This window comes from Otolemur garnettii, unplaced genomic scaffold (genome assembly GCF_000181295.1).
Source record: "Otolemur garnettii isolate 467f Iridium unplaced genomic scaffold, OtoGar3 scaffold00052, whole genome shotgun sequence".
NCBI classification, from domain to species: domain Eukaryota; kingdom Metazoa; phylum Chordata; class Mammalia; order Primates; family Galagidae; genus Otolemur; species Otolemur garnettii.
The window spans coordinates 3,186,077-3,197,340 of record NW_003852447.1 but is presented as its reverse complement, the minus strand read 5'-3'; the positions used below and the strand labels follow the sequence as shown (position 1 = coordinate 3,197,340).

General features: G+C 37.2%; 1 protein-coding gene across 1 annotated transcript in view; it reads right to left on the bottom strand.

The window, feature by feature from the left end:
• The window catches only part of RALGAPA1 (Ral GTPase activating protein catalytic alpha subunit 1), a 224,124-nt gene that overhangs the window by 180,899 nt on the left and 31,961 nt on the right, over nucleotides 1–11,264 (bottom strand). The window contains exons 4-6 of the mRNA XM_023514391.1: nucleotides 9,271–9,328; nucleotides 5,401–5,444; nucleotides 3,671–3,848 (exon numbers count right to left, since the gene is read on the bottom strand). Coding sequence (XP_023370159.1) covers nucleotides 3,671–3,848; nucleotides 5,401–5,444; nucleotides 9,271–9,328 — 280 coding nt within the window. The remainder of the gene's footprint in view (nucleotides 1–3,670; nucleotides 3,849–5,400; nucleotides 5,445–9,270; nucleotides 9,329–11,264) is intronic.

The following is an 11,264-nucleotide window of genomic DNA, read 5'->3' as shown; positions in this document are numbered from 1 at the left end:
AAAAAAAAAAAAGAGTGTCCATGATATAAATTCTACAATATGATGAAAAACATTAGCAATAATACACTTACTTATCAAAGTTAACAATCTGATTACTTATAAAATAAGAAATTTTTACATTTTTTACTTTTCAGATATTTAAAAAATTCATTGTAACAAATACAAATGCAAGAAAGTCAACCCATAAGTAGTTGAATTCTCTTAAATATTTCCTAAGTAGCACAATTAGTACCTGGCTTATCACGTGCAGGTCCCTAAACCTGTCTCTCCTAAGTATCAGCTGAGTAAGCAAACTCACAACAGAGGAAAATTTCAGTTCTTAAATAATACATAGTATCTAGATGGCCATGGCGACTCCTGTCTGTAATTCTAGCACTCTTGACAGGGGATTGCTTCAGCTCAGAAGTTCAAGATCAGCCTGAGCAGAAGCCAGATGCAATTTCTACTAAAAATAGAAAAAGTAGCCAGGCACAGTGGCAGGAGGATCTCGTAAGCCCAGGAGTTTTAGGCTGTAGTAATAAATGATGATGCCATTGCACTCCAGCTGAGGTAACAAAGAGAGATGTTGTTTTAAAAACAACAACAAAAAAAATAGTATGTTATTTCTACCACTCATGTTTTTAAATTATTGTTTAGGCCAGGCATGGTGGCTCATACCTGTAATCCTAGCACTCTGGGAGGCCAATCAAAGTAGACTGCTAGAGATCAAGAGTTCCAGACCTGCCTGAGCAAAAGTGAGACCCCATCTCTACTAAAAATAGAAAAAATTAGTCAGGCATCTCTAGTCCTAGCTACTTGGGAGGTTGAGGTTAGAGGATTGCTTGAGCCCAAGAATTTGAGGTTGCTGAGACCTATGATGCCACCACACTCTATCCAGGGCAACAGGGTAAAACTCTGTCTCAGAAAAGAAAAAAAAACATACATACATATATATATATACACATATATACATATATATACATATATATATAAAAGCTTTGGCCAGGCACAGTGGCTCATGCCTGTAATCCTAGCATTCTGGGAGGCCAAGGTGGTGGATTGCTTGGGCTCACACATTGGAGACCAGCCTGAGCAAAAAGCAAGACCTTGCCTCTACTAAAAATAGAAAAACTGAGGCAAGAGGATCGCTTGGGCCCAAGAGCTGGAGGATATCGTGAGATACAATGCCACGGCACTCTACCCAGAGTGACAGCTTGAGACTCTGTCTCAAAAAAAATAAACAAATAAATAACAAGCTTTATCATCTATCTTCTGGATTTCCTGAACCACTCTCTCCCCACAGAAGAATACACTTTATGGATGATTCATTTTGTTAAGCTATAAAAATCCTCATAAATCCCAATGGAACTCTTCCATATGGACTCTTTTGAGGCGCATATAAATATTCCTTATTTTCCATGTCCTTAGACTAAAAAGCAGAAATCTCGTTCATAAAAAGGGAAGGGAAAAGAGTCAGTCACAATGCATCTAAAACTAACAATTTTTTTAAGTCAGCTATAAAAAGAGTGATGAAACAATTGATTGCAGTGGCATGTGCCTATAGTCCTAGCTATTCAGAAAGCTGAGGCAGGAGGATCACTTTAGCCCAGGAGTTCAAGGCCACAGAGCACTATGTAAGTGCCTATGGATAGCTACTGCACTCCATCTTAAGCAACACAGACAGATCCTCTCTCTCTCTTTTTTTAAATTTTTTTTTTTTTTTTTATTAAATCATAGCTGTGTACATTAATGCAGTCATGGGGTACGATGTGCTGGTTTTATATGCAATTTGAAATATTTTCATCAAACTGGTTAACACAGCCTTCATGGCATTTTCTTAGTTAATGTGTTAAGACACTTATAGTCTACACTTAGTAAGTTTCACATGTATCCTTGTAAGATAGATCCTGTCTCTTTAAAAAAAAAAAAAAAAAAAGGTTTCACACCCATAGCACAGTGGTTGCAGTGCCAGCCACATACACTGAAGTTGGCGGGTGCAAACCCTGCCTGGGCCAGCTAACCAACAATGACAACTGCAACAGAAAACAGCCGGGTGTTGTGGCAGGCACCTCTCAGCTACTTGGGAGGCTGCGGCAAGAGAATTGCTTGCACCCAGGAGTTTGAGGTTGCTGTGAGATGTGACGCCACAGCACTCTACCCAGGGAGATAGCTTGAGACTCTGTCTCAAAAAAAAGAAAGAAAAGAAAAAAGTACTTATAAAATATCTGTTGAATACATAAAAATAGCATACAATGTTAACAAAAGCAGACATTAAGTAGCCTATTTAAACTGGTTCATCTATAGAACCAGTCTATACTGTCTCTAAAATTTTCTGCTACCGATGTAGTGTGCTTTAGCATAAAACCTAAATGTACAGAAATACAAATTACAAATAAGATGAAGTATCTAATGGAGTACTTATTATGGGCTGTACTGTTTATCCCTCAAACTCATTATGTTGAAACCCAACCCCAATGTTACTGAATTCAGAGCCAGGACCTTTATGAAGGTAAAGTTACATAAGGTCATAAGGGTGAAGCCCTAATTCACTTTCTTTGTGTGTGTGCATGCCCACACTTGTACAGGGAAAATGCCATTTGCAGATGCTGTGAAAAAGTGTGGTCTGGGCTCGGCGTCTTTGGCTCAAGTGGCTAAGGCGCCAGCCACATACACCTAAGGTGGCGGGTTTGAATCCAGCCCGGGCTGCCAAACAACAATGCTGACTACAACCAAAAAATAGCCAGGCATTGTGGCAGGCACCTGTACGCCCAGCTACTTGGGAGGCTGAGGCAGGAGACTGGATTGAGCCCAGGAGTTGGAGGTTGCTGTGAGCTGTGTTGCCACAGCACTCTACCCAGGGGGAACAGCTTGAGGCTCTGTCTCAAAAAAGAAAAAGTGTGGTCTGCAAACTGAGAAGACAGCCTCACCAGAAACCACCTTGATCTTGGACTTCCTGCTTCTAGATGGGAATGGTTAATACAGATCATTTAACATTTGTCTTTAATTCCTATTCCCATCCTTAGATACCTGGGGCCTTGCTGGCTCTGGAGAGAATGTCCTTCTCAGGACTTGCCAATTTCTACAGACAGTAAATGATTAGCCTGTGAACATGCCTTTCATATTCAAACCACCAGTTCAGAGCCCAAACCCCTAGTGATTTCCCTACACTCACATTCAAGGCCACTATTCCCTTGTCCTAATTAACCCAGAGCCACGTACTAGACAACTAGGGATACCCTTTATTCCTCAGAGCCTGGTAAAATTATTCAAACTAGCTAATCTTAAACTTGCTTACCCTGCCTTGCCTGTTTCTTTCCACGTGAACCATAACAAAGACTTTTGCTTAAGTTTCCTCTGTTCCCTCTGCCTTCTAACTCACTCAGGTGCACAGCATGTCCCTTCCTCTTGGGAACTGTGAGAGGAACTTGCTTAAGTTTCCCCTGTTCCCTCTGCCTTCTAACTCATTCAGGTGCACAGCATGCCCCTTTCTCTTGGGAACTGTGAGTAACAAACTATCTTCTCAACAGCTCCCTTGATCTGTGGCATCACCTTATCTAAATAATAATAAAACCTACATTTTAAAACACTGCCTTGGATAACCCAGTTAATAAGTGTACAGATCTTTAAAAAAATGTATTAGCAGATTACATAAACTTAAAAGTACTAATTGATAACATCCCATAAATCTTACTTTCCTGAAGGTTGAGTGGTGGATTAATGAGATTATCTAAAGTCCGAGGTCCGTGTTCAGATTGTGGTGCTGCAAATCCAGGGATTAAGCATGAAAACATCCAGAGTTGTTCTTTGCTACAGTTATTCTGAAGAGCTTGCAACCATAATAAGAAAAGACGAACACCTTCCCGCCTAATCTAAAATAAAAACGAAAGAAAAAACTGATAGTATTTACCTTGACAGTGGAAATCCTTTTTCTTTTAAAAACAAAAGTTCCAGGCAATGATTATAGAATGATACCTTGGGACTCAAGAAGGACGAGAGAAATAGATATTATTATACCCATGACATCTACTAAACTCTCATTGTTTGGAAATTTAAATTCATGGATTTGTAACAAGAATGAACTTGGTCTCTTTAAAGATGTCAGGTAGTTTTTATTGTATACTTTCCACTTGTGAAAAATCAGAAAGCCATTTCCTTCTGATTTTACCACCAATCTAATCCAAGAAGCAAAAAGGAAAGACAATGACTATTGGTGGCTGTAATAAGTTTGGAAAAAGTTTTGATCCTAGTACAAAAGTAAAGTTATTAAAATTATTTACAAAAGAATTTTAAAGCTCTCTGAAATGAAACGATTTTGTTTGCTTTTTACTTAATTCTGAACTGCAAAATGAAAAGTACACCGGAGCTTTGGTAACAGTCACCATCAATGCTATTTAACTACTGTCAACGCTATTTAACTGCTGCCACTTTCATGAATTTTAGCCTGATAACAGGAGAAAGATAAAGGATGGCCTTGATGTCAAAATTATCCAAAATGTGATTTTACCTAACCTACAGCAAGATGTTCTGGAGTGGGCAGCTTCTCTTATCACAGCACAATCAGTGAAAAAGAAATAAAACCACTATTTTTAAAATATATATTCCCTACTTTCCTCTACATCTAAAAATGGCTATGGTAAAAGGAAAAAGTAGAAGCCCCATAGTTGACCACCCCTTTACATTAACTACTTCCTTAAACTGACCTAATTTTCATAGACAGGACATATACCACATATACTAAGGCTTAGTTTCTTATGCTGACCACCTCTTTATGTTCCCCAGTTAGTTTACAATCCCTTAGGTGGTCGACTTACAGAGAGGTTCTATTTTAACTGGTTGAATGACTAGTGTTCTTCATCTGGGGAGCATAAAGAAGAAAGACTACTGGTGAATGAATCAATGTAGTAGCAAAATCTAACAGTTTTTCAAAGTCATAGTCAACCTTGTACTTTCAAGCACATTGTTGCTACTACTTTTTTTTTTTGAGACAGAGTCTCACTTTGTCACCCTCGGTAGAGTGCCATGGCATCACAACTCACAGCAACCTCAAACTCTTGGGCTTAAGTGTACTTTTCATTTTGCAGTTTAGAAGCCCAAGTTCTCTTGCCTCAGCCTCCCAAGTAGCTGGGACTACAGGTGCCACCACAACACCCAGCTATTTTTTGGTTGTAGTTGTCATTATTGTTTGGCAGGCCCAGGCTGGATTTGAACCTGCCAGCTCCAGTGTATGCGGCTGGCTCCCTAGCCACTGAGCCCATCGTTGCTACATTTTAAATGAATTCACTTCAATTAAGTAAAGTGAAGAAAATTCAACAATCTTTAAGAAAAGGTGAGGAAGGAAATGATGAGGTAGGAAAAGTGAGACAGGTGGCATGTATGTTTTACTAAGGTTTTTTTAAAGTCATAGATAATTAAATATAATACCTTTAAAGAGTTTCCTGTGTGGAGTAGTTTCTTTAAAATCAATCCTAAAAAGAAAACACGACTTTAAATATTCATTCACATCTCTTTCTAAATATCAGAGTTCTCAGTTAGACTTGAAACCAATGTAAACAAATCCTTGATAACCTCCAAATTACTCTTGAGGACCCTGATATCCTTCTGGCCATACTTGGAACCAGAGGAGTATATAAAAAAAAAAAAAAATCACCTTTTTAACACATGGTTCATTGTAACTAAACATTACTTGATAACAAAACATAGGCCCTAAATTGCACTTAATACACAACTTGCTTAGACTACAAATATGTATAATTAAATACTATCACTAATACAAAGGAAATCCACTGCACAAAATTTCTATTAACCACCTTAATATCGACAACGTTAATATTTCCTTAAAAAGTTTCCATTATACCAATTTTCTTTTAAAAATCTCAAAAAGTATTTAATATTTTCTTTTAAATTATCAAATGTTTAAAACCAACAAAAAAATACTGAAAATAACAATGACATCTAAATACCCATATCTGGTTTGAAAATCTACACATAGTTCCATGTATATCCATACAGTAGAATGTCATGTAGTAATAAAAAGGAATACTGATACGTGCTACATACAAACACAAATAAACCAAAAAAATGCCAAGTAAAAGAAGCCAGATGTGAATTACTACAAATTAGATTGTTTCATTTATATAAAATGTCCAAAAAAGAAACATTTATTTAGGACAGAAAGCAGATTGCTTGTGAGAAAGGTAACTGACTACAAATGGGCTCAAAGGAATATTTCAGAGTGATAAAAATGGTCTAAAACTAAATTGCAGTGATACTGCACCCCCAATCTGAAAATCCAAAATTAAAACTTTTGAGCTAACATGTTACCACAAGTAGAAAATTCCACCCCTGCAATGGGTCACAGTCAAAACGCAGGCACACAACAGTTTATTCAGCATCCCTCCGGGGGCCCCTCCCAGCCCCTGTCAACTGCAATGTATCTTTCCAGTACATGCCCAGATTCCCCGTAACAAGCATGCCCACAAAGGGTAATAAAAGGGCTCATATGTATGCCAGACATGCCAACAGCATGGGGCCAAGACCTATTTGCACTGTGGTTTTTTTAATGTAAGGCAAGTGATCCTGTTTTGTGATGCCAAACAACCACAGACTGTCCATACGGGTGGCTAAAACAATGACCTCTTTGCTTTCTGATGGTTCAATGTACACAAACTTTGCTTCATGTCCAAAATTATTAAAAATATTATATAAAATTACCTTCAGGTTATGTGTATAAGATGTATATGAAACACAAAAGAATTGTGTTTAGATTTAGATGCCATCCCTAAAATACTTATGTATTATGTCAACATTCCAAATTCCAAAATAAATAGAAACCTGAAATACTTCTGGCATTTGTATTTAGGATAGGGATACTCAACCTGTACTAAAAATCATTGTTTATTTAAATGGGTAAATTTTATCTATATAAAGTATACTTAATAAAGCTACTTTTAAAAAACTAGTCATTTATTTTCTTTTATGAACAATATAAAAAAGAAAGAGCTGGCTGGGAACAGCAGCTCATGCCTGTAAACCTAGCACTCTGGGAGGTCAAGGCAGGAGGATTGTTTGAGCTCAGGAGTTCAAGACCAGCCTGAGCAAGAGACCCAGTCTCTACTAAAAAACTAGTTTTGGGGATGGTGCCTGTGGCTCAATGAGTAGGGCGCTGGCCCCATATACTGAGGGTGGTGGGTTTGAACCTGGCCCCAACCAAACTGAAACAAAAAATAGCTGGACGTTGTGGCGGGCACCTGTGGTCCCAGCTACTCAGGAGGCTGAGGCAAGAGAATCGCCTAAGCCCAAGAGCTGGAGGTTGCTGTGAGCTGTGATGCCACAGCACTCTACAGCAGGCAACAAAGGCAACAAAAAAAATAAATAAATAAGAAGTAAAAAAAAAAATAGTTTTTTTTAGATAATTTGGGTGGCTAAAGCAAGAGGATTATTTAAGCCCAAGAGTTTGAGGTTGTTGTGAGCTATAACGCTTCAGCACTCTACCTAGGGCAACAGAGTTAAAACTCTGTCTCAAAAGAAAAAAAAGAGAGAAAAAGAGTTGTAGGAATTCTTCTGAGAGACAAATGAAAAGTGATTTCTTGTGCATTTATGTATTTCCTCAAGTTACAGAAAATTTTCAGAATATTGTTAATCATAACTAGGCAGCCTAAAGGTCCTTTGGAGGTTAAAAGCCACATTCCTTAGGAGATATAATAAATCTGTGAAGTTCAGTTACTGCCAATAAAGTTTTTTGAAATACAAAATGGTATTTCACTAGTCTCTTGAGCAGCAGCATTATGATGTGCTTACTATGTCTTTTCTGATATAATGTCTACTCAAATCTTTTTGCCTATTTTAAAAACTGACTTCTCTTCAGGCTATATTATGTTGTAAGAGTTCTTTATAGGAATACATCATTTTTAGTCTCAAACTTACCTAAAACATTTATTCTAAAAGGCTTTACAATTTAGGATTTTGTCTTTTTTAGCTACTGCATGGATGTCTTCTCCTACTTGTCTAGAATTCCTTCTCTTACTGGAACTGCTAATTAGAATGACTTATAATTTCAAAGCCTCAGAGAAGATTTCATTTGCTAGAAATGATTAAGAAATGTAGAGCCTAAATCTATCAAACTCTTAAGAAAAACAAATACAACTTTACAAATGAATATAAGGTCTATATAACATTCTACTTCAACAATGTAGATCTAGTGGTTGTATATTCCACAGGAGAGAAGGCAAAAGAGAATAGCTAGCAATCATCATTCAAACACTGAACCTTATCATTCAAACATCATTGAAACTCTGAACCAAAGCCAACAACTGCCTATGTGCAGACTGTTTTTTTGATGGGGGGTGAGGGGTACACCTTATAATGAGAGCCCAAGTGCCCTGTGGTGATACTGTGATCATCGCAGAAGCAGGCTCCAAGCCACCAAGCATTTTGGCTTACATCGTGTTAACAAAAAATCTATGGGCTCGGCGCCTATAGCTCAACCGGCTAAGGCGCCAGCCATGTACACCTAAGGTGGCGGGTTCGAATCCCCAGCCCGGACCCGCCAAACAACAATGACGGCTGCAACCAAAAAATAGCCAGGCGTTGTGGCGTGCGCCTGTGGTCCCAGCTACTTGGGAGGCGGAGGCAGGAGACTCGCTTGAGCCCAGGAGTTGGAGGTTGCTGTGAGCTGTAATGCCATGGCACTCTACCCAGGGGGACAGCTTGAGGCTCTGTCTCAAAAAAAAAAAAAAAAAAAAAAAAAAATCTATGACTTCCTGTCTCTGATAGTAAACTGCAGCAGGGTTTTGTTTATTGTTTTGTTTTCTGTAACTACATTTTATGAGCCTGGAAGTCCTATTTTGCCCCTTCATGCAATGAGCTTAACTCTAGCCCCAATCCTTGCCTCTTCTATGTGAAGCAAACTGCCAATTCACACTGCTTGATTCCAAATCTGGAGCCCATAGTTTGCTGTTCTACTGGCACTTTGTATTTCCCTTCCATTTCTGATTCACAAAGATACTTCTCTGATACTGAACTTCCTTGTTCTTTTGTTTTATAATTTCATCATCACTGCTAATGTATTAAGAGTAAAGGAAGCAGTGGATGAAACAACTTTACTATGCAATTTTGACTAGAAATCCTTCATCTACAATTTTCTTTTTTTATTCTATCTGACCCCATATTCTTTATTCGGTTTTTACTGAAGTATATACAATGAAATCATTTTAAATAACAACCAACCAATTAAAGAAATTTTCATATATTATCATTTGATTCAAATGTGAAATATATATTTGAATTACTTACCAATACTATGAAACTGCCATCGCTGATGAATTCTTTCTGGAAGAAGTTGTAAAATTTTCTAAAAATCAACATAAACAGAGAAAAGACTGAAAATCAAGTAATGAACTCGTATCCCATAATATGTGAAAAATTAAAAGGCTTACTAAGTCCCTCAGAGCGTCTATGTAAAAGATATTACTTATCTGACAGTACTAGCATTATGTAAAAACTGGCATGTTGATCAATATCTGAAAACCCTAAGAGACAATAAGCAATACTAACAAACACTTGGAACAGGAAATCAACAAAACTTACCTTTTACACTAGAAAGAAAGAAATATACAGATAGTATATTTCTTCCTAATGATTAAATACTAACTCTAATATTTCAAAATGTTTATTTACTATTCCTAGAATTTGTTTTTTTCCTCTCTTTAGAGACTGGGTCTTGCTATATTGCCCAGATTGGAGTGCAGTGGCTGTTCACAGGCATGACCATAGCATACTATAGCCTAGAATTTCTGGGCTCAAGCAATCCACCTGCCTCAACCTCCTGAGTAGATGGGACGCCAGCAGCAAGCCACCACACATGGCAATTCCTAGAAGTTCTGTATCGTGGATATCACTAATGACTTTCAATTCTTTCACATATTGATGTTTGTGCCATTTTTTCTTTCTCCCAGTGGTTCTTTCTCTGGTTTTGATAAACCTAAGGAAAACGTTTTTATTTCATAAAAAGTATTTCCCATCAAGTATTTATACTGAGTTAAGTCATGTGAATCCAGAGGTACACAGATGCTATGATGGGCACAGCTATAACAGAAAAATATAAAAATTTAGGAGCCCTATAATTAAGCTAACATACATATGTTTCCATTAATTGGGAATAAACTATATATTATATATATATGCCTTTTATATCCTTTTCTATCTCACCTGTGTGGATTACTCTAGCTCAATAACTACCTTACTGCAGCACTATGCTCTCAATACTCGTTTAAATATTTGGTGAATAACATTTGTATTTGTTGTTAGTGCTGTTCTTATTACCATTATTATTAGCAATACCATTAACTGAATGTTCATAAGGGCCAATCACTGAACTAGACACTTTATATACTGGTATTTCATTAATATTTACAATCATACCAAAAGGAAGATTACTCGAAAAATGAGGAAATGCATTAGTATTGTGCTTAGCTTAGAAAGCTACGAAGCAGAAGAACTGATTACAACCTTAATATGCCCATGTGCAAAAAACCTTTGCCTTAATATTACTCTGATCAAAGGATGGTATGCATGGTTTATACTTCTCTATCTTCCCTTACTTTAGTGTACCCATATAAGAGAATGAGAAAGAATTACGAAGTTCTACAATGATAAATGCAGGTCCCACATTAGAAATACAAATTTTTTTACCTTTGCCCCCCTATGTCTCCACAGTTAGTCAATGGTTATATAATTATATTCATTTTGACATGGAAAAGAGATAAAATTATACAAAGTTGAAAAGACAAGTCTATAAATAATTCAAAAGCATTCCTGGCTGGGAGTGATGGCTCATGGCTATAAACCTAGCACTCTGGGAGGCCAAGGTGGAAGGATCACTTGAGGTCAAGAGATTGAGACCAGCCTGAATAAGAGTGAGACCCTGTCTAAAAATTAGTTAAGCATGCTGGTGCTTTCCTGTAGTCCCAGCTACTCAGGAGGCTGAGGGAGGAGTTTGAAGTTGCAGTGAATTATGATGTCACTATGTACTCTACCCAGGGTAACAGAGCATGACTCATCCCACTCCAAAAAAGCACTCCCAAATTATAACTATTAAATTATACTTTAGATTTAGCCTTTATGTTTTTTGTGGTTAATAAGAGATGGAAGAAATTACATGTGCCCTTAACTACATAGAAAAAAAAGAACATAATTTCTGTTCCATATTAACACTGTAGAACAATTCTTTTTATTCCAGAAAGAGGATATCACCTTATTATTTCTTTTCTTTCTTTTTTTTTTTTTTT